The sequence below is a fragment of the Euprymna scolopes genome, chromosome 5, assembly GCF_053919585.1.
Source record: "Euprymna scolopes isolate OS-2025 chromosome 5, ASM5391958v1, whole genome shotgun sequence".
Classification (NCBI taxonomy): Eukaryota; Metazoa; Mollusca; class Cephalopoda; order Sepiida; family Sepiolidae; genus Euprymna; species Euprymna scolopes.
Genome location: NC_136486.1, coordinates 21,297,188 through 21,322,083, shown reverse-complemented (window position 1 = coordinate 21,322,083; position 24,896 = coordinate 21,297,188). Strand labels below are relative to the sequence as shown.

The 24,896-nt window shown below is 33.8% G+C and overlaps 2 protein-coding genes across 4 annotated transcripts in view; one reads left to right on the top strand and one right to left on the bottom strand.

The window, feature by feature from the left end:
- LOC145276731 (histone-lysine N-methyltransferase SMYD3-like) overlaps positions 1-10,215 on the top strand; it is a 69,739-nt gene extending 59,524 nt beyond the window's left edge. For both annotated transcript variants that reach the window (XM_080127954.1, XM_080127955.1), the window contains 4 exons: positions 2,108-2,245; positions 4,097-4,274; positions 7,777-7,885; positions 9,945-10,215. In XM_080127954.1, the coding sequence (XP_079984080.1) occupies positions 2,108-2,245; positions 4,097-4,274; positions 7,777-7,885; positions 9,945-10,055 (536 nt within the window). In that variant the 3' untranslated portion in view covers positions 10,056-10,215. The remainder of the gene's footprint in view (positions 1-2,107; positions 2,246-4,096; positions 4,275-7,776; positions 7,886-9,944) is intronic.
- The window catches only part of LOC145276733 (U1 small nuclear ribonucleoprotein A-like), a 199,744-nt gene continuing 183,952 nt past the window's right edge, over positions 9,105-24,896 (bottom strand). Inside the window, exon 9 of one of the 2 annotated variants that reach the window (XR_013868002.1) lies at positions 9,105-9,482. The gene's annotated coding sequence lies outside the window, so the exon portion shown is untranslated. The remainder of the gene's footprint in view (positions 9,483-24,896) is intronic. The other variant, XR_013868000.1, reaches the window with a different exon arrangement.

Sequence of the window (24,896 nt, the reverse complement as noted above, 5' to 3'; positions counted from 1 at the left end):
AGTACGTTTTTTGGAATGAGGGTGCTGACCCCACGTCCAACCTTCTAAGAAAGTACATACAGCGCCTCACCTTCTCAAATGGTCACCCATCTGGTACTGGTCAGGCTCAACGTTGCTTAACTTCGGTGATCTAGAGAGAAACAGTGTGTCAACGTGATTGTGCCGTACTCAGAATTACTCAGTCACACTAAAGACTCAATTTTTGCCACAAAACGCTGTTAACCCCTGTCAGGTGTCAACCTAGTATTTAAAACTACAATGTCTTAACATCAGGTATTTACTATCCTTAAAGATGTTGTCTCCAATATGGTTTACTGGAGACTTTTTACCGTCTGTGCTGTTCGACTTATGGCTGGAGTTATTATAATGATTATCAATATCACCGTTACTATGATTATTCCTAGTATTTTTTATGTTGGTTTTTATTTTTTGAATTTTCGTTTTGATTTGTTTTTCTCTGTTCCATTTCGCAACCGTCTCTCATGGAAGAAATTGGGGATGGCTAACACGATACAACGGATAGCAAAAATGAAAATGGCTGATATAGTAAGGAAAACTCTTGAATGCATACATTAATACACATGAGCTACAAACGTTAACCGGTCATATAAAAACTACAACAGAAGTAAAACACCACATGGAACCAAGAAAACTGAAACTGTATAATTGTAAGTTTACTCCGCCCCCAAAATGTAGTGTCGGCATCAACTGGCACCACAGCAAATAATCAAGAAAAGTTGAGGTGGGTGAGGAAGCCCTGACCAGACCTCTACTGGATGAGTGCAAAGAGGAGTGGGATCTTAGGGAGACTTATTACCACCCAAATTCCAGTGATGGCTAATGATCGTTGCAAGTGATAAGTAAATGGCAAGTGGCTGTTGCAATAATGCAAAAACATTTGCAAAGATTATCGAAAGAGACAAATAGTACCGGAAACTTAGGAAGACTTGTCATTTAAACTCCAGGGAACACCACCAGTTGTTGTCAATGAGCAATCTCTAATCATGACCTGTGTGAGAAATGTTAGTGAGTATGAATGAATGAACGAATAAATAAATAATCGTGTTATAATGGAGAGTTTGTGTCTGTAACTAAAACCATCTATAACAAAATCTCTTAAATTATTATTTCATATTCTCAATATCAAAGATTGTATTTAAAATATCAAAGACCAAGGAGAGAGCACTAGCCAGACCCCTGCTGGACAAGTACAAAGAGAACTGGGACCTTGGGGAGGCTTATTGCCACTCAAATTCCAGTGGAGACCAATGGCTGCTGCCAGCGAGAAATCAATTGTAAACGGCTGTTGCTATAACGCAAATTTATTTGCAAATCTTATTGAAAGAGGTAGAGAGTACTGGAAATCTGGGGAGACTTGTTGTCACTCAGCTTCCAGAGAACACCACAGGTTGTTTTCAAGGAAAGATCTTTGATGACCTGTGTGAAAGCTTCTTGAGAGCCGCCGCCGCCGCCGCCGCCACCGACAACAACGACGACGACGATGACGACAACGACAACAACAACAATAATAATAATAATAATAATAATAATAATAATGGAGAGTTTGTGTCTGCCACTAAAACCATCAATAACAAAATCTCTTAAATTATTATTTCATATTCTCATTATCAAAGATTGTATTTAAAATATCAAAGATAAATAATCATTTCGTAAAAAAAACTTCTATACAATACAGACTGGATGGGATGATTAATTGGCATATTTATGTTTGCAAAACTACATGCAGTAACTAGTTAGAATAATAATGCTATAAAATTCTCACCAAAGCATATTTAAGTTAAGGATTAATAAGTGTTTCGAGAATAACAGGAAAGTGTGATAGGCGAAAAATCAGCAGAAGTCAACTGGAGTGAAATTAGCTACATGTCATTTGGAATGTATCCCGATTGAGTCTCTCGGCTTCAAGGATTCTTATTCCATACTTCATCCGAGATTTTGTTGAAACACATTTTTATTTCTTTAAATAAATATATTGCATTTCCAACAAGTATGTTTTATAGAATTTAGCAATAATTTATGAAATCTTTTAAATTTTTTCATTATTTACTTTTCTTCTTTTTTTTTTTTTCATAAAAAAAAAAACAAGCTGGACGAATGCAGCTTTTACCCTGTTCCAGTTGTGGTAAAACCGATTTCCCAGTCGAGTTTGGCAAAGAAGCTCTCAGATTGTGGGTCTACGGCAACAAAATGGTGAAAGAATTAAAACAAATGGATGAAAAAGAAGGTAAAAAAATTGATGACTTTTCTTATGACCGTCTTCATTCTGTTGCTGATAATGATTTCCCCAATTTCTTTCAGATGGGACCACAAAATTCAAAATTCCGTGCAGATTCCCAAGTTCAACAGAAAGATTTCCGAATTCGACAATATCTACCTGAAGATGATAAGAAGTTACATGAACCGAAACGTTTGTGCGAATAATGTTCAAGATAAGTACAGTAGTTCGAATAATCCAAATTATTAATCTTCATCTCAAACATTCAGAAACTAATGCTGCTAACATTAAGATTTGTCATTTTTTTAATTCTTGAATAAAGGGGAAGACTTTTTTGTCAGCCAACCTTGTAATGCTTTCCTTTCCTATTGGGCTCTTGATGGGCTTAGCTTTTGACTAGTCTGTTTGAAGTCCAAAGATTGAACGTTGGTAGTATAGTTGCTTTCAAACTTGGTGTGCTTTAACGTGATTCTACTAAAGGGAAGTAATTCTAATTTGTTTTCAAGGAGTTATTTCCTTTATACCAACTCGTTCCTCAAAGAATATATGGATTATTTAGACTTGCACTTATAATGAAAATTGTCTTTCTAGTGTATGCACCCATTAAGGAACGAAGATGGCATATTCCAAAAAATCACGTCATTTGATCAAGTATTTCATTTTTATTAAAGAAAAATCAAATTTATTACTTGTTCGATGGGAGAGTAACCAGTTGCCATATTTGATTGAATTCGAAATTCATTAGTGGTTACCTCCCCCTAAACAACTTTTACAGAATCAAGTTCTCATAAATGGCTGCTAAAAATACTTAATTGCTAAACATCGTACAATTTGATTTTCTTAAATAAAAAAATAACTACTTGATTAAATGAAGTTATTTTTGGAATATAATTGATGGCGTGATAAGTAGGTACACCATAAAGGTTTTTCTTTTTGTGTTCCTAAATAAGTGCAAGTTTAAATAAACACCAAATACATAAAAGTGTGTGTGTGTGTGTGTGTGTGTGTGTGTGTGTGTGTGTGTCCAGAGAGAAGAATGGGTGAAGAAGAAAGAAGTGGTCGAGAAGAGGTAGAGGAAAAGAAAAGGAGAGAGATAGAATTATTTGGATTCATCGGACTACTGTTCTCTATTGAGTATTATTTTTAAAATGTTTCCGTCGATGTAACCTCCAACCTTCTTCAGGTGTATCTTGTTGAATTCAGGAATGTTTCTGTCGAACTCAAGAATTTGGATGGTACTTTGAACAGACCCCTTTATTTACTTCACAGAGGTAGCATGCTCTCATTTCATCAGATTATTTTCAACAGTTATGTGAAATATGCTTTTAGCAAACGACTCATTATGTCAGCATTGGAGATGCAAATTCTCCACATAATTCAAAGGTGCAATATTCTTTAATATTAATTTCTTCTGCTGTAGAATTTAGATTCAGATTTTCAAATTTGAAAAGATGTAACCCTTGGATAGACTGATTGATGACGACTGTCCAAACAGATCCTTTTAGAGCTTTTATTTTTTATATGGAAGTTGCTGCAGACAAGGCATGAAACCACTTAATATGAAGAGCTAACAAGAACGAGAGATGATTATTGCAAAGACAGTTGATGCCTATTGGCCTTAGTCTTAAAAAGGCTAAAGTTATAGGTAAGAGGGAAGCAGTCAGCAGGAAGAGAGTTCCACAAGCTTGCAGTTCTTAGAAAGAAGCTACTGGCTGAAGATAGCAAAATTTTGTTTATTTATAAAAGCAATTTTTGTCTGAACTCATATTAAGACGATATAATTTTTTTTTAATTTTATTTTTTAATAAAAAACACTTAAATTAGACTTTCAATAACCTAATTTATTTTTTGTTGTTTCAGATCATGAAGGTGTGTTGAAACTTGCCGAGAATGTCCTTTCCGAGTTTGATGAAAGCATCTTGCATAAATCAAATCTTCAATTTATAAGAATTAGAGAATTGGCGAAAGGAGCCTGCATCGAACTTGAACTCTGGGAAAAGGCTGCGGCCTATGGTGAACAAGTCTACATGCAAAAAATGTGAGACAACCTTAAATTTCTATTAAAAAAAAACTAGACCACCAATCATCCACTAGGTTAATATTTATTATATATATCATCTTTATTGACATTACTGCATTATATTTAGACTATTTTCGTTATCAACATAATTTCTCTTCATATTACTGTAAAAGGGGATGAGGGGGAACAGACTTAACCGAAATCAAGAATGTCATTGTGCTTTGTTCTACTAGGCGTTGTCCAGAAGCAATAAATGTAAGAATACAGTATTACATTTATAAGAGATAGCTTCAGTAGATGAATTACATTATTTTTTTTCTACAAATTTAAACAAGAAAGAGGAATGGATTAGAGAGAGGATAAAGAAAGGTTTAAGGAGAAGGATAGAAAAATGTCGGATAGGAATATTGAAAATGATACAGAGAGCGCTGGATAGAGAGGGAAAGATAGAAGTTTTAATATAAAGATGTTACACGCATTATTTAATTTATATTTAGTTTTAGATGGGCCTGCTAGACTATTATATAAAGAACAGTTGTCTGTGTGCTTGTATATCCGGTTAAAAGTCTCAAACCACTAAACAAAGGCCCACACACTTGGTATATTCTGGATCAGCGTTGCCCTGGATGAATAATATTTAAAATCTAGAACAATGTATTCATTCCCTGGGGATGGAAATTAACTGGATTATCTTCCAAAGATCAAAGCAATCAATAATCAATAAAAAATACTTTGGAGATCACTTTCTTATAAACGAAAATAATTATTGCATAAAATAATTCCAGATACAATTCGTGCTAAGAAAAATTAAACTGCTCCGGTTCTTTTGAACTCAATCAATATAAACTGTTTCAAAATGTGTTTGAAGATATGTATATTAGTGTGCCTTCGTGTTATTAATGAGAAGTGTGCATTTATGAATTGATTGTCTTCAAGTCCAACGTAAACAAATTCTTGATGAACCGTCTCCCCCCCTAAGTAATCCAATTTACAAAATTCCCACTACTGTTGTTTACTATGCTATAATCACATTGACTAATGTATACCTATTAATCCTTATCCTCGAGTGGCCTCCGGGCCTTGATAAGTGGTGATTCCTGAGTAAAAAGAAAAGTGTATTAAATTATCCGTACAAAAAGTTTATTCATACAAAATGTATCAGACAATTTGCTAAGACTGTTAATCAAGGTGAGTGATCTCACCATTCTTATAGATACTTTGGAGTTTGTATAGAAACATAAATAAAATATTCTCTCAGTATCCGTTATTTACGTATTTGCATTCTTCTGTGTGTACATTTAACAGTGCTTTATTTTTATATTAACAGAAACAATAAAAGATTACGCTTACGAAGCATGGGAGATAAAAGAGTTTGAGGATGTTCTAGAGAAAAAAAAAGTCCTTGTCTGTAAGAAGAAATTAAGTACACATGTTTATTTCTGCTGTCGCCATGTGCGATTACATACATATAAATTAATAAGCATGAAAATATTGATATATGTATTGGCATACCTTTGTTTTGTTAATGAGAGAATTGTGAGTCCATTAACTTGTGTATATGTTTAGTGAGAAGTTCAATGTATCCAAGAACGTGTGTAACTGTTTAACAGAGAGTATTTAGTGAAAGAGTGCATACATCTAAGAACTTGTCTTTGTGCTTTGAAGGGAGTATACACTGAAGGGAGTATATACTATGAAAATTACATTTTTTGAAGGGAGTATACACCGAAGGGAGTATATACTATGAAAATGACATGTTTTGAAGTGAATATTTAGTGAAAGAGTATATGTGTCTATAACCTAGTGTACATGTTCTGATAGGAGTATTTAGTGGGTGAGCAATTGTATCTGTGAACTGACAAAGAGAAAAGAATTGTACGACATAATCATTTTGACATACCGGTTCTCGTTGGATCACCGAAGTTAAGCAATGTTGAGCCTGGTCAGTACTAGATGGGCGACCAATTTGGGAATTCTAAGAGCTGTATCTAGGAGAAAGTCAACTACTCTCTGCAAGAGTTACAAAAACCTAACATCTCGCCTAACAGGGATATACATGTAACTGGGGATCGCTTGTGAATTTCATACTCCCATGGAACTTCTCCCTTTGGATGAAGCCGGTTTAACTCGTATACGATTAGTGCCGTTTCCAAAGAGAGATTTGCTGTTTTCTGGGTCACAATCCATTTAAAACTCATCGTTGGCTAGTTTTTGGCTTTTAAGTAGTACTTTTTTAACTCCTTACATCAAGTGGCCTCATGCTTTGTCTGGAGCGATTTCCCCCCCAAAAAAGAAGTAGCCATTTCATCAGAGAACAGCCAGTATGGTTAGACATATCTTAGTCTCTTTTTAAGATGCTTTGACATGACTAAAATCTGTTTGTAATATTTAAGTCTGAAATGGAATTTTCGTCGATCTGTCATGTTTTTTTTTTTGTTTTTTTTTACTCACGTTCATCCCTAACAAGGCATCTCGCCATTTGAACGTAAGGGGCTACTATTTGGGACCATACCTAGAAAAGATTAACAAGATGTTGGCTTACATTACATTTAAACTTATGCATATTAGTACAATCAGGGAAGTAGGAATGGAATTCCAAAGTCTAGCTGTTTGAGGGAAGAAACTATAAGAGTAGAAAGCTTTCTAGCATTTAGGGGCCTCAACAATGAAGGGGTCAGATTTTGTTGCTAAGTGGGTTTGTCGGGGATATGTATGTCAAGAGGACACAAGTGCAACGAGTTCATCAGAGCACATTAAAACAGGCACAGAGATGCAACATTACGGCAATGGGACAGAGGTTGGATCTTAGTTAACAAAGTGGGACCTATTAGATTGAAAACTCCTTTTTTTGGACCCTATCCAAGAGGGAAAGGCTAGTGGTAGATGCACCAGCCCAGATGTGGCAACAATATTCCATGCATGGGTAAATAGTGGCCTTGTAGAGGTACAGGATACTCTCAGGTGTGAGTAGTTTTCTTGCTCGATAGAGGGACCCACCTTCTTCACAATGTCCCCGATGTATTTGTTCTAGTTTCATATCTAAAATATATTTATTGCAAACCACACGGAATAGCCTCATTCTTGTAGTTCAATAAATATTTATTACTACTCACTAGGAGTTCTCACACAAACCCTCATCAAAGATTGCTAACTGATTTCCAGTATTCTCTACCTCCTTCCCAAATGTTTTTGTGTTATTGCAACAGTTGCTTGCATTGACTTCTTGCTGGGAGCGATTATTGGTCTTCACTGGAATTTCGGTGGTAACAAACCTCCACAGGGTTTCTGTCCTCTTCATACTAATTCAGTAGAGGTCTGGTTAGTGCTTTTTTCTCCTCGAACTTTCCATCCTCCTTCACCTTTCATGACTATTTGGTGTGGCGCCAGTCTATGCCAACACTACCACTTATTATTATAATTATTATTATTATTATTATTATTTATTTATTTATTTTAATCAGTTTGCAATCCTTTTCGCAACAGCAAATATTATCCGACTTATTTGAATGAACTGTTTCAGCAAATGTGTGCCACATCCCAGCTCTTCAATTGGATTACAACTTTTTGAACAAGGAAAATTGTTAACCAACGCTTTGAAGATTGAAAAGGCACTCGGGATTCTTATTCAGGTATTGCCTTCTTTATTTTCCTCCAATAGAAATTGTTTTTGTCTTATTTGGTGGTATGATCGAAACAGATTTTGTTTGCATTTATTTTAATTAATAATTTCATCTCAACCCCCACCTCCTAAAAAAATAATGTTCCTTCTTTCGTTTTTACTGTTATTTTTAATCATAGACTATACTATAAATATACTGGTCAAATTCTGTCAATTATTTCATCTATTTCTTTCAAATATTTTTTATTGTTTTCGGTATTGACTGACCAACGATATGAGTTGAACAAAACTCAGCCAAACATACATAAAACGCATTTAAATATGAAACTAACGGAAGATTTGGTGAGGCCAATGTTTGAAAACTATTGATCTTGATAAACTGTTTCCAAAGTCTTTGGTATCTTTAAGATTCTTTATTCTTACTAGAAAGAGTGAAAATTTAAGTTTTTCATTCTTGACAATTTATTCATTCATTCAAGTGGTGTCCTGTCTGGTACAGACATTGACGACTATGACTCTCCACCTTTCTCCCTCAAGGCATTCATGAATTCATTATTCCTCATCATTCAGAATCCCATTCACCAAGGTGTTTAATGCGTTGTCATAACTTTCTTTGCAGGTGCACAGACTATAGGTTGTAGTTTCTTTCTGTCGGAGCAGTGCCCATACTGGACGATTGTCCTGACCATTATACTCAGAGGGAATCTTCTGCCCAGCACCACGAAACCATAAACAGAATTATTCTTGATTTCTTCCGTATTACATCAGTTACCTACTTTCCATGACCTCACGTTACTCTGATTGGGGAGCTGAACTGGGTTCTCAACCTTGCCCAAAGGTTTCCCACAAACTAGCAGAGGGAAGGAGGCGCCTTACTTTTCCTTTGATAGTAGTGTTAATCTGTCACACTATACAGCACCTATTATTCCCAAATGGTCACCCATCTGATACTAGCCAAGTTCATCATTGCTTAACCAGTGATCTGGTGGGAACCGGTGTGTAAATGTGATTATGCTGTATTCTAGACAATATTGCATCTAAAATCTAAAACGACCTTAACGAAAAATGTCTGATATTTTTGATATTATCAAATGCATTAGAGTCTGTCTGTGTATGTGTGTCTGTCTGTTTGTGTACATTTCCCTACACAATAACTCTGTCAATTTTCAGTCTACAGACTCGAAATTTGATATACAGGGTACTGAGATAATAATAAAAATATAATATTGTAGAAATGAAGATAAGCGTGTCGCAGTTTTATTGTTCATTTTTGTTAGTCGGTTTGTATAGAGAAAGGGTTAGTATTGAAAAGCGTTCCTGTGTAGAGACGTAGATAAAAGATTAGAAAAGCCTGTATGTATGTATGTGTCTAAGTTTGTTGTAGAAACTTGCGTCCATGTGTAGGGATAGGCACAAAAGATTAGAGGCAGCGCTGTAGGAAAATGAGTTTGTTTATGTACCGTATTGAAGTTTGGTTGCCATACTTGATTATCTGCATTTCATCTTAGTCGAGTGCCAGGTTCGAAGGCCGGGTGAGTTCTGTGGTGTCACAAGAAAGTTGTTGGGGGATTCGTCCATGCCAGGTGGAGATGTATTCAGTCTAAGATCTGGGAAGAAAAAGAAAGTTGCCGTCATCTAACCTTTATACACTGCGTCACATGTTCAGTTCGAGAGAAAGATAGTATCTGATTGGGCAAGCGAGAAAGAAAGTTGACCATTACAACCAATCAGAAATGATATTACAAAGCAATCATATTCAAAATCTCAAGCCGCCAGCATATGCTGTTGCAATAATGCGGTCCACATTATGTGTAAGTACCAGGTTTCTACCTGGTCATGGCTGATAGAATGAGAACAATCTATACTTGTAGATTAAATAAAGAATTCAGTTTGAAACTCTGTAGAGATTTCACAGTTCAATGCAAAACACCTGAAGAAAGACATGGTTTACAGAGGCAGAAACGTAAGAAGTTTGAGGGGAGAATTATAGTCTGAATAATCCAATTTTCAAATAATCTAAAAAAAAAATATTCTGAAAAATGAAATAATTTTTCTTTTCTATTTTTCAGGCTGAAAATATCCTTCGAATCACTCATGGAATTGAGGACAGCATTTATTTAGAACTTCAAGACTTAATTGAACAATGCGAAGACTTTCTCAATCTGCCAAATATGGGATGAGATTAATTTTAATGTAAAAACATTTCTACCGTTTTTCAAAAGTTTTGGGATTAAAAGTTTTGTTATTTTTTTAAATCAAAGCAAAAATATTGTTTTTTATGAAAACATTTGGAAAAGTTTGACCATTTATTTCTTGTGATTAAATTAAATACCAAAAATTGGGGCGTTTTTTTCTTTTCTTTTTTTATTATGGAAATTGCTCCGAAGAGCTTAATTCAAAAACAATTAAATATTGCTTCAAGGTCAAAATCTAGCCAACATTATGTTTTAGATGGACAGCAGCAGCAGCCTGTTATTTTTAACAGTGTCAGCAACCATGGCTCCCCAAATTGTAGAGCCATGGTAATCTCAAGAAGACAAGTAAAGACAGTAGGTTCCCTATTGCTTTCCATCTTGTTTCGGAGGTGCATCTCCCCCAGTGAGTTTAACACACACCCAGATATCAACCTGAAAATTTCTACAACTCAGCACGGTACATACAGTGTCTAACCTTCATAAATGATCACCCATCTGGTACTGGCTAGGCTCATCGATGCCTAACTTTGATGATCTGGCCAGAACCAGTGTGTCAAATCAACCTCAAAAACAGAAATTCTTTCCACATTAGATAGATCGCTTGTGGAATGTGAGGAGTAACGGAAAAATAAGGGAAGCAAGAGTTACAAGACTAACAATAGGAAACCATTTTTTTTTTTATTGTAGTATCACTAATAATTTCATCATGTTTTTTAAATTTTAGTGTCACTAATAATTTAATAATTTCTTTTTTTAAATTGTAGTGTCTTCAACTGGAAATCCGAGACTTAATATCAGTCATCCCCTATTTCACCACCCTGATGTCCATTAGTGATAACGGCGCTTCTACACTATTAGGACGAAATTTTGTAGTCAATAAATGGAGTTTTCAAATAAAAAACAATGGTTTCTATTGATTTTTCTTGTCAATTCTAATAAATTACAATGGTAGCTTCCAAATTATGCAGTTGAAATTACCTGAATATTATTGAATTATTAAACACAACTTTAATCATGTTAGCAGGTGAGAAATTGTGGCCATCTTGTTTAAATCGAAACAGAAAATTACTTCCCTTTTAAACTCTTCTGTGTCTTACGATTGTTTTCATCAAATTCTCTTTTTTATTTTCTTTAATAAATAATTTTCTACCTTAACGATGTTCGTAATTGTTGGATATAATCATCTTAAAAATACAAGGAATATGTAGATACCATTGTTTTCATGTGAAATTCAGTTTTACGATTTCTGAAATTTTGTCCTAATAGTGCAGAAGCACCAAGATAACAGCAAGACATCATCCACTCAAAAGGACAGAACTGCAAACCATTTAGGAACTTGTATTAGGACGATTACTTGAAATAGAAATCGGAAAAATTTGTGCCCATTTTCTGATGCCAAAAACGATTCTTTTGTTTTTTTTATTTGGTTTAAAACTTAGTTTACCATTTCTGGTAGTAAGAAAAAAGATGATAAATATTTATTGATTTTAAATGACCAATCAAATTAAAATCTATAGGTTTGCATTTGCACACATTACACGAGTTTTTACAATAATCTGAAAAATCATAATAAAAAAAATGAAAAAAAAACTCTACAACTAAATGTTTGGAGATTTTAAAAGAATCAGAATCGGGAATTTAAGACAGAATCAGTTATTAAATCGGAATCGGAAAAAATATTGGAATTGCCCCATCACTATTATAACATAGTACATATGAGTGCGTGAGAAGATGTCGGCGGGAGCAAAGGATGGCTGGCTTGTGGGGAGATTAACAGTAGCAGCAATAGTTGAAAAACGCACATACGCAAATTAGGAAATGTGCGTCAGTTGCTGACAGAAGAAAAAGGGAAAAAATGCAGCATGTGCTCAGAAAGAAAGTCAACGTCAAAGGAAATGGACGTGTAAAGTGAAGGTGGCTGGCTGCGGCCGGTATGGGGTCGGAGAGGAAAAGTGTACGCTGGGCGAGATGGACAATAACGAGAGACTTAACGGCAATAAGAAAACTTTTTGTTAAAAAAAAAATAAGAAAATGCTGGTGCGGATTTTAATTTATTCTTGTAATGGCCATGTTATGCTATTAGAAACATGACTTTTTTCAAATAATTTGGTTTTCGCAGAAATTCTCATGAGGCACTTATTTTATTTTAAACAAAATTCTGGATAGCCTAAATCACAATCAGAGATATTTTTAATAACTTTTGTACCTCCTCCTCCTTGGCTAAACACGACTCGTCTGTTTACAACACCTGCTGTATCATTTACCCAGGGCAGGTTGAGATGGCTTCCTCCAAAGGAGGAAGTTTCCAGAAATCTAAATCACAAGCGGTCCAGTAACATGAACATCCTGATCAGAGAAGATAACAGTTTTTGAGGTTTTATACAAACAAGTTTTATCATCAGTTCTTGTTATTCTCAAACGGTCACCGATCTGATATTGATCCGGCGCAGCGTCATTTATGAAGAAACTCTGCAATTAGCAAATGGTTAGTTACTTAAGTTTATTAATATTTGGCAATTTATTAAATTCTGTCGGCCATTCTAGCAGTCAACTTATGATCTAAAGAGATGACATGATAGGCAATCCATTACTGGCGCATTGTACGAACCAGATTTCTCGTAAATGTCCAGTATGGCTGGGCCAACAATGGCGAGTACTTGTGCATCTATCTTACTGCACTGATATGTTATTCAGAAAGCCGTTCTTAATATGGGAAGGGGAGGGTGTTTGTTACTATTCTGTACATTCACTTAAATTAATAAATAAAAATATTGTAAAAATTAAATTTAACTTGAAAATACTGTTTAAAAAAATAATTTGAATGGATTTCTGAGCATAAAATAAAATAGCCAAATTTAAACCGTAAACAGACAGCCATGTTTTTTTTTTTTTTTAATTTTTGGAGAGGAAATGATTTTAAACTGATAAAGAGCGACTATAAAGGGGGGGTAATTCGTTTCTCATTAATTAATGTTTGCAATGTTTTTTTTTGTGACACTGGACGTCAGACAAGTAAATTAATATTTAGATTGCTGTTTTTTTTTGTTTTTTTGTTTTTTACACGGTGTTCACCACTTATCAAGGCCCAGAAGCCACTCAGGGATAAACCAGATGACTATATTGCTCAGAATCAATATTTATGCAAACAAAAGGCACATAAAAAAATTAAAAAAACTACATCTGGTTAAAAAAAAAAATGGATAACATGCAATTAACCATACTGAAACTGACATTCTATAGATGTTCAGTGTAAATGGAGATGCTCTGATATTATTGTAGCTCTTTTGTTAAAACTGCAAAAGTATTTATCTAAGCTAGCAGGGATGCCCGACATGGCCCGGTCGTAAAGTGCGCTTAAATATATTTTAATTCTTTCAGATTTCATATATCTATAAATATAAAAGCGAAAATGTATGTATGTATGTATGTATGTATGTGTGTGTGTTCACTTTTTCTGTGTGTCTACAAAAGGCTTCTTTCAGAGAAGCGGTCGGTCGGTTCACAACTTTTTAAAACTTTTTATATCAACTAGAAATCGTAATATCTCACAGTTAACAACGAAGCTCGCCTGTCTATTTAATTTGCTGGATTTCGGGAAGATAAATATTCAATATTTGTCGCTCGCTGCATGTGAGTTAGTCTTTTTCCTATAACATCTTCGGGGGGAAAAAAAGCGTTCAGCAGTAAATGAATACTATCCCGCAGTCAAAACTTGACCTCATTTAAAACGGGCACCTGCTAAATCCAACTAATTAAATAAATTCAAACGTGTTTCCGCTAGCATCTCGTGGTGGGGCAATGGTTAACGTCACACGTTTTTTTTTTTCAGACTTTAATTTACAACTTTGCCTCAACGGTTCGAGTTCGATCTTCATACTTATTTTTTTTTTTTTTTAAACCCCCCACACACCTCCAAACACCCGAGCAACGCCGGGTACCCCTCGCTAGTATTATTATAGAGTTCATATTCTATCAATTTTTATATATTATAAAGTTGCAATTTCAATAAAAAAAATATATCCATATGACTTGTGTGCGTCAGCTTGTATAGAAACCTAAACCAAAACTTGTGAAAATATATATAAATAAATATAAAACTTTAGTTCTTTCAGCTATAATCAAAACCAAAACTTACAAAGAATTCTTGATAAAATTATTTATTACAAGAAATGGAAATCCATAACAATTAAACGACAGTCACTTGGATATAAGCATGACACACAAAATAAGCAACACACACACACACACTATCCTATTAATATATAGATAATTTGTGTAAACTTACTTTCAACTATATACAAAAATTTGAAATCTTAGAGTGTTCATCCCCCCCCTCTTTTCCCTACCAAAACATGATTTTTTTTTTTTTTTTTTTTTTTTTTTACACCTGACAAAGGTTGGAGGTTACATCGACCAAAACGTTGTACAGATAACACTTGAGCTAAGAACAATCGTCCAATTAATTTAGATAATACAAACATCTCAAAAATTCAGACCGTAACTTATTAATAGGACAACAGCATATTCTTTCAATTGATTTGACTCTAAATATCCGTTGATATCTTATGTTTTTATATAGAGTGATGTGGTTATCAGTTGATTAACTGTGTCGGATATATACTCGAGAGTTAAAACAATGACAGGAATATTCTGTTGTCATAGTCCTACTTATTAAATGTTTTTTGGTCCCCCTGACAAAGGAGAGATTTGACCTAATAATTCACGTCTGTTCGTCCATTCATTTGCTCGCACTTTTCTCAATAACTACACCTTGAATTTTTTTTTTTTTCATTTTGCACCAACCTTGTTCCGGCAAAACTTTATTTTCATCATGACTAGATTTTCCAGGATAACTGTGGTTGCCCCTATATTATAGAGGTAAAATTGCCCCCAAATCGTTCATCTGTTCATTTCTTCGCACTTTTCTCAATAACCATGCCTTGGATATTTTTTTTAATTTTGCACAAATATTAGTCATGGTGAAAGTAAATTTTTCACTCGTGGAGGGAGACATCACGTGATTGGCTTGTTTTAATTTGAGGTAGATAAGTCACAAATGTGTTTATCGCATATTCATTTTTTTAAAAACACACAGATCATAAATTAAAAATTAATTTCCCAACAATAAATCCTTATTAGATAAGAGAAAAATCCAGGTTGTCCTTGACGGTCGTACATCTAAACAATATGATATAAATGCGGGAGTGCCTCAGGGGTCTATCCTTGGACCTCTGTTATTCCTAATATTCATAAATGACCTCCTAACAAAATTGTCTGTGAGATGGGTATATATGCTGACAACACCACGCTCTATAACAGACACGGCAGGAAAACAAATGAACACATATCTAAAGAAATGGCAGAAACACTAAAGGATAACCTACGGTCTGTAGTGGAATGGGGACAAAAATGGATGATCACATTCAATGCTGCCAAGACTAAACTTGTTTCCTTCAATATTACAAGAAACCTTCTCTACCACCAATAGCAATGGGCAATGACTCTTTATCTGAAAGTACATTTTTTAAACTCCTCGGCCTAACGTTCACAGGAAACATGAGTTGGAACAATTACATTGAGAGTATTGTCAGGACCGCTGCTAAGATGTTGCATCCTTCTGCCTGTTCTACAAGTACTTTAACCGTGAATGCTCTGACGAACTGCAAGCACTTGTGTCCCCTCAACATAAATACCCCCCGACAAACAGCTAAATCCCACCTCTTCACATAGATCCCTAGATGTAAGAGAGCCTTCTACTCCAGTAGTTTCTTCCCCAGAACTGCTAGACTTTGGAATTCCCTTCTGGGTCCTTGCTTCCCCAACTTTACTGACATGCAGAAGTTCAAGTGTTACGTGAACTGACATCTTGCTGCCCAACTCCCTACACAGTACCCCTGATGCTTATGTCCCTGATAGTAGCCCTCTACAACAAAGTGGCAATGTGCCTTGTTTGGGGTGAAAATGTAATAATAAAAATATATATATATATATATATTTCCTTGAAAATAATTTATGTTGATTATGAATTTTACTTAACAGATTACACAGCTAGAATTTGTTTGCAATTCCACACGATTCTGTCACCTAATAATGATTTTAGAAACAAAAGAATGAACAGACAGCTGAAAGATCACAGGATTTGTTTGGATAGGTTTGTTATGCAAAAATGCTTCCAGCAAATAACCAGAATAATGGCTTCGCTTTGAATCTAGAACGGAAAAAATGTCTTAAAATTGAAACCTGCAAAAATTCCAGTCTTTGGGAAGATTACAAGATAATACAGTTCTTGTACTACACAGAACTGAATATATGTATGTGTATTTTCATCATTTTCTAATTGAGAATGAAAATCATCATTAGACAACAACATACAAGTAAATGTTGAACCAATGCTCTTAATACAGGTTTTATTTCTTTTGTCTTAGAAATTAAATTTAAAAAAAAAAAAAAATCTGATTAATTCAAAAAACATTTTTGTTCTTGTCATTTTTTGAGGATTAAAAAAAATGCAAGTAAAACACTGGATTATTCAGGCTACTGTTCTTGGATGTTATTTCACATTTTGGTTAATGTAACCTCTAACCTTTAGGTGTTTCTTGTCAAACTTAAGACAGAATTCCAAAATAAACCTGTAGAAGTCTGAATTGTTTTTTGTATTTTATTCTTAATATTGTCTTTTTAACCGCAAAAAGTGTCACTTAACACCTTTATCTGTTGCATTATACAGTCATAAAAAAAATGAATCAAAGATGGGAACACTTGTCTAAATAATACAATAACAACCGCATTTCAAAATTTCCAAAAAATAACAATTTTTAGTTTTTCAAAAATTAGCAAGGAACTTGGAAACCATGAGATGAGATATAATTTGAAAATTTTGAAATAAACAAAAAACAAATAAATGAAAATTAACTCGGAAAATGTGTTTTTGTAAATTGGCTTTATTGAATTTAAAATACAATTACACTTCTTTTTTCAAATATAAAAAAAGGTGAGAGCATTTATACTTTGCAACATGAATTTTGGTTGAAGGTGAGAAAAAGATATCAAAAATACATATGGAAGCCAAAAAGGCAAGCAAGGATGCAGGGAGAGAAAACGGGAAAGTATTTTTTGAACGATCAAAATTGAAGTCAGAAAATTGTCCAGATAAATCAACTTTTAAAATGTATAAAATTGTAGCCAAAACTTAAAAATAAAAAATTTTAAATAAAAAAAAAAGGGAGTGGGGTAAAAATATTTCAGTTTTTCTATGTTAGATAATGTATACAAAATTATGTGCGTATGTAAGGGAAGTGTAAAACCAAACCAGACATGGGCAACCTGTAGCTTAATTTCACAAGGAAAATAAAATGTTAAATTTTATTCACTTTAATGAATGAATTGAAAACATATGGGGGGGGGGCATAAATGTATCATTGTCTGAAATTCTGATGAAGGAGTATGCTTTTGAAAATTAAATCGAAAAAACTCAATTGCATTGTATAGTTTATTATTTTTATCTTTAACAATTCAAATTTATTTGTTTTGTTTGTTACCTTCTATGAAAATAAAATAATCATTTTTTACACATATTAGATCAAGTTGAAATTTTAAAGCTAACAAAGTGAAAGGATATAAACTTATTTCATTTATGAATACCATATTTTATAGCAAATAGGGAACATCATTACATTTTTTGTACAAACATAAGTTATATAAAAAGTGAAATTAAAAAAACAGGTGCGCCATAATGCATGGATTAGGGTTTTAAATTATTAAGTCATTTTTTTTTTTTTTTTTTTGCTTAAAAGGTAAAAATCACAAACTATGGCAAGTGTTGGATCACACAATGTTAAATCAATTGATGTGAATGTACTAGTTCCTGGGTGTAAATAAGTGCATGTTCTATCATTAAAGAGATATAGGTTTTCCTTATATTTTCTATAGTTTTTCCCCTTTTGCTTGTTTTTTTTTTCATACTGTAGAAAAATGAACATTTTTTTTTAACGAAAAAATAAAACGCTTTATCTCAAACGAATATGAAAATATATCAATTTTTTTTTTTTTTTTTTTTTTTTTTTACAAGAAAGTGTTTAGAGTAATATTAAAATAAATTGGGTTTGTATTACTGTACACATAGATTCGAAAAAGTTGTCAAAAAACAAATATATAACAAATGTTATCAAAGGCAAGATAAATTACTTTTCTACCTAACTGGATATATTTTTTGTGTTTTTATTCAATGTAACATGTTTATTCAGCTCAGAAAACATGCAGCGTTTACCGATGTATTGGGAAATTCAAAATGGCGCCCGACTCTCTCTTTAACATGGTAAGTTTGGGAAAAGGTGTTATAAATAATAAACTAGACAAAATACTATTAAAAAACCACCGAATATGTCAACTTATGTCACGGTAACATATATTGAGCGAATTTCTAACAGTATTTTGTCTAGTTTATTATCTATAAACCCTTTTCGCAAACTTACCGTGTTAAAGAGAGAGTCGGGCGCCATTTTGAATTTTCCAATACATCAGTAAACACTGTATGCTTTTCGAGCTGAATAAACATGTTACATTGAATAAAAACACAAAAATATATCCAGTTTGGTAGAAAAGTAACTTATCTTGCCTTTGATAACATTTATTTGTTATATATTTGTTTTTTGACAACTTTTTTGAATCTGTGTACAGTAATACAAACCCAATAAATTAAACTTTAGAAAGAAAATACGTTTTACTGAAGGAAAATGAACAGTGGTAAATATGAAGATACAGAATTTTCTTTTTTTACAGGAAAAAAAACGGGGTACTTCACGGGGGAATATGAACCCTGCTTAAACGAGTCTGAATTTAATAGCTTCTCCCTGGGGGTTTCTTTCACTTTCTTCGTATATATCTCGCCCCCCCCCTTTTAATAGAGCGTGTGTTTGTGTGTTTTTAACAGTATTTTTTCTAGTGTTTTATTTTTAACTCTTTTTTTCCCAAACTTACCGTGTGAGTCGGCGCCATTTTTTACTTTCCAATACATCGGTAAACACTTTTTCGAGCTGAATAAACATGTTACATTAAATAAAAAGGTAGAAAAGTAACGTATCTTGCCTTTGATAACATTTGTTTTTTATTTTGTTTTTTTGGGACACCTTTTTCGAATCTGTGTACAGTAATACAAACCCTTATTTAAAATTTAAGACATTAAATTATAACCCGTTTATGCAGGGTCCACCTTTCCCGTGAAATGCCAAAAACGGTTTATGTCAAATAATCGAAAATGAAAGTTTTTTTTTTTTTTTTGCTTTTTCGGTCAATGTCAATAATCCACCAACACACAACTTAACCTTAAAATGAACATTTTTATAGATTTTCGGGTATGTTATAAACGAATATCACATTCAAAATTGGGGAAGGAAAAAATTCAATTATAGAACTTGTATAGTTTTTAACAGGTACTTCTTCGACATTGACCTCTTTTTTTCCTTTTATCATAAAAATAATTGTTTAATGATGAAAATGCGTGATTTCTTTTGAAAAGGTGAACCAGATGAGAAAAAACAAGAAAAGAGGAAATAAAAAAAAAAATAATTAAGAGAAGGTGCCAGTACACTATGATAGTGAAATTCGAAATGTTTAATATTAAATTTCCAAGACTTAATTATCATGTTACAGTAATGAACATATCCAAAAATTATGAAAAATGATAAGCTAATGATTGATTGATTGATCTTACGGCATATCAACCTATGTGGTCATTTAATGTTAGTCTTTTTTTTTTTTTTTTTAAGTTTTATGTAATGGATCTAGTGTTCAGTGTCTATGTTTATATAATTAGATAGGGTATTGTTTGTTTTGTTTTTTTTAATTTTGTTGAGTAACCCTGTTATCTTCAGATACTTGTGCAACATACTTTTTTTCACACATACACATGTTACATGATAAGGGCTGTCCCCTTTTCATGTAAGTATAAAAATAGAGAGATTTAGTTAAAATGAAAATGAAATAGCATAGACGAAATTCGAACCTCATAAATTAGGTTTAGAAATAGATTACGAGAGAGAATTAGAAAATGGAATGTAAAACAAACGATTGTTTAGCTTAGAGATAAAATAGTTTCAAGAAAAGAATGTGCGTTGACAAGTCTGTTATGAAAAATTCAATTGAGGAATGCAACTATACAAGATAATTTAATAAACATGTTTTTAACATATTGGAAAAATAGGTTACTGGGAATATAGGTTAAAATCCCTTTTGTAAACAAAGGAAAAAGTTTTGGACATGCATGTCCAGAACACGTGAAAGAAGACACATGTTTTCACATGTGTATGACGTCATGGAAAATGGGAAGTTCTAGATATAGTTAGAAAACTTTAGAGTTAAGCAAGGAAAAACTGGAGGAGAGTCAGAGAGTTTGAGGAGACGATAGTCTGCAGTTTGGGATTCGAACGTCTAGAAGCGAGACGGTCACTTTTGAAACTTAATATGTGAAGCTTTGAATTCTTGATGATGAAAACCACGGCCGGTCGTGAAAAGAAATAAACCCATCATGTGTTTTTATAAACGTCGTCTTTGTGTTGTCATTCTACCAAAAAGGTAAAGTGAAAATTGTTATTATATGTCTTGTATATCATGTGTTATAAAATGTCTTGACATACGCATCTCATATCTACACTTCTAAGAATGAACATTTTATATATATATGAATCTCTTCATAACAGAAACAACAAAATTCTTCATAACTCGAACATCTCTCTAAGTCTCTCAACAACATCTCACTAAGACTCTCACTATTAAAAAGTCCTAACAACGAACGATATAACAATAATAATAATATTGAACTATATAACAAACACGATTTGGTGCCCATCGACCAATTTGCATCAACGATGCAAAACCGAACCTGGGGTAAATATAATAAATACAATTTGGAGACGGAAGCGACTAGACCACCCAGCAAGGGTGGGTTTAAAAAAAAAAAAAAAAAAAAAAAAACTTCGGTTATCACGGAAAAAAAAAGAAAAGAAACGTTTTAAAAGGGTCCAAGATAATAAAAGAAAATAAATAAATACCACAGAAAAAAAAAAATTACACGATCACACAAATGCGAACAAAAAGAAAAAAATTTGAACACACGCACACAGAAAACTAAAGTTTATAAGAAAATATTAAAAAAGAAAAAAAAAAGGCCAATATGCCATAATGAATGATAAAAGAGATACGGTCAGTTAAAAAAAAAAACAACCCACGAATATTTCATTCATAAATAAAATAAAAACAAGTAGAATATAGGACAGTTGTCATTCATAAAAATGTGTTAATGTCCGAATTGTTTAGAGAAGCTGTCAATCATAATAAATAACAATTTAGTATCAAAAGTCAAAAGTACATTTAAAATTCTCGAGTATTAAAAGAAAGAATGAATAAATAAATAAATAAAATACACTATAGAAAAAAGAAAGATGCAGAAATGAAAATCAAATTGTGAATAGTTTTCGGCTTTTTAGTGTGTTTTAATTGTTCTGGTCTTTGAAAAAGGGACAATTTTTTGTTTTGTGTCAATGGACTTTTGAAATGTATAATGTAACGAATTTTTATTATTATTTTTTTTTTTTTTGTGTTTTGTTGCAAAATGTTTAAATGTATTAAGGTATTTTCTTTTGAAAATGTGTTTTAAACAATATTGTATATTTATACTTAATGTAAATGTTATTGATTTTCACAGCAAGAATTCAAAGTCATCAGTAAATATACATTAGATTTAAACAGTCTAGGAGGAAATAAAACTAGTTAAGACGTATGGTTGGCTAACAGATTCAGTTAGAATTTTAGAAGGGGGGCAAGAATTAAAATTACGTAAACGGGTATTTAGAGAGTTTTTAGATGTGATAAGCCGTAAGAAAGATGTTTTTTTTTTTTTTTTTTTTTTTAGAGATCCTATAAATTTCAGAACACTGACTCTGGTATAAAAGCCAACAACATGTTTCACCTTGCTTTTTTTTCTTTTGCCTTGGTTCTTTGACCAGACAAGGTCGCGTCCACAGCTTGTGGTCTGAAGACACTCCCACGTAGCCAACTGCTATCATGCACGCAAGAATTTACTCCCTCTCATTTTTTCTACATACTAGACTGGTATTTCTCTTTCTACTACACTATCCATTTTCCACGCGCACCGTTGTCAACGACTGAACTGAACACGTGTTTCACTAAACCATTTTCCCCAACGGAAAATAAACGACATGTTTGTTTATTCAACAAGTGTTTCTTCCTTCCTTCCTTCCATCCCGCAATTTTTTTTTAAATGGATGTTTTTGAAGGAAGCGCGCATAAAAAAAAAAGAAAAAAAAAACGAATTTCAAAACACAAAAGGACAAATGGAGCTACAACCGACAGATACCCAGTACGAAACAATGGCATTAAACATTCCACCTTTCAACCCGGCAAATACAAAGACCTGGTTTGTTCAGATACAAGCCTTATTTGACGCCAAACAGATAACTTCACAATGAGCACGTTATTGCTACCTTGTCGAAAAACTGCCTTTAGAGATTGTTGAAGTTTTAGATGTGCTTGAAGACGTGCCGGAGGACAACCTGTACGACACACTCAAGCAGGCAATTTTACAGCGGACCAGCGTTTCTAACGAAGCCATGCTGCGAAACCTGTTCATGCAAGTCGGATTGGGAGACCGCATGCCGTCGCAGTTACTTTGTCACATGAAAGCCTTGCCGGGAGACAACAAAATGTCGGACAGCATTATGCGAAGCCTTTGGATGGAAAAACTACCCGCAACAACTAAACAATTCATCGCACCAACGTCGGAAGAGACGACGATAGAAAAACTTGCCAACATAGCTGACCAGATACACAAAAGTTACCAAAGCCGACAGGTATACGCACACCAACGGCAACCAGTTCAAACTCAAGACGAGGAATTAGCGGAATTAAAGTCCACCATGGAAAAGCTTCCGCAACAATTGGCGGACGTCCTCCAAACACGTCAACATTACCCCAGAAACAACAACGACACTCGCCAATGGTACAGAAGGAGAAGTTCCAGCAGAAGTCGACCCGTTTCACATGATAGACAAAATATCACAGAAAATTTGGCGCTGACGCTAGACGATGTGCAAAACCTTGTTCGTTCAAGAAACTAATGCAGGGAAATGAATTTTCCAGCCAGTAATGACGACAACGACTGCCACTGGAAGCTCTAGAAATGTCTGTTTTATATCAACGGATATAATTTTTTAATAGACACCGGAGCAGAAATTAGTGTGATACCGCCACCACATGGTCATCTAACAAAGACCCAGTTTTTCACACTACAAGCCGCCAATGGAACGAAAATACCAACTTTAAACATAAACCTGGGAATGCAAAGGAATATTTTATGGAATTTCACCATAGCTACTCTTATTTTGGGGGCAGACTTTTTATCCAATTTCAAACTGTCTGTCAACATGACTCATCACATATTGACAGACAACGAAACTAAGATTTCAGTGAGAGGAACTACCTCAAAATTTTTAAACACTGGAATCAGCACTGCCTTACTTGAAGATATACACGTCTGTCGGTTACTTCAAAAATACCGGCAACTTGCCCAGCCAAGTAAAAATACTGACCCCATCAAACATAGCGTTAAACACTACATTAAGACCACGGGACAACCCGTCTATGCCACTCCCAGACATTTGAAACCGGATAAATACAAGCTTGCAAAATCCGAGTGTTACATGATAAGGGCTGTCCCCTTTTCATGTAAGTATAAAAATAGAGAGATTTAGTTAAAATGAAAATGAAATAGCAATAGACGAAATTCGAACCTCGTAATTTAGGTTTAGAAATAGATTACGTGTGAGAATTAGAAAAAGGAATGTAAAGCAAACAATTGTTTAGAATAGAGATAAAATATTTCAAGAAAAGAATGTGCACTCTCAATTTTGTTATGAAAATTTAATTGAAAGAATGCAACTATAAGATAATGTTTTTAACATATTGGAAAAATAGGTTACTGAGTATAGGTTAAAATTCCTTTTGTAAAAAAAAGAAAAGTTTTGGACACGCATGTCCAGAACACGTGAAAGAAGGCACATGTTTTCACATGTGTATGACGTCATGGAAAATAGAAAGTTCAAGAGATAGTTAGAAAAACTTTAGAGTTAAGCAGACAGAAGCAGAGGGATTTTGAGAGGGACAGACGACAGTCAAGTTTGGAATTCGAACGTCTAGAAGCGAGACGATCACTTTTAAACTTAATATGTGAAGCTTTGAATTCTTGATGATGAAAACCACGGCCGGTCGTGAGAAGAAATAAACCCATCATGTGTTTTTGTAAAACGTCCTCTTGTGTTGTGATTCTACAAAAAGGTAAAGTGAATTGTTATTATATGTCTATATGTCTGTGTTATAAAATGTCATGACATACACATCTCATATCCACAATGGGAATCTACATCTATCAACACTAAGACTGTCTGAACACTATCTCCTCCCTCAAAGAGCTTTCTTCTTCTTCTACACGTCTAAGAAAGAACAGTTTTAATATATATGAATCGCTTCATAACAGAAACAACAACATTCGTCATAACACGAACAAAGTCTGTTACAACAATCTCTCTCTCTTACTACAACAAACTCTCTCTAAGACTAATAAGACTCAAAGACTCTCTCTCTGAATAAGACCCCTATATAACACGAGTTTCAAAACCTGCTACACATGGGAATAATCCGACCCTCAAAAAGTAGTTGGTCATCACCACTACACATGGTACAGAAAGCGGATAATACCATATGGCGCCGTTGCGGGGATTTCAGTCCCAGATATATACCCTATCCCCCCATATCCAC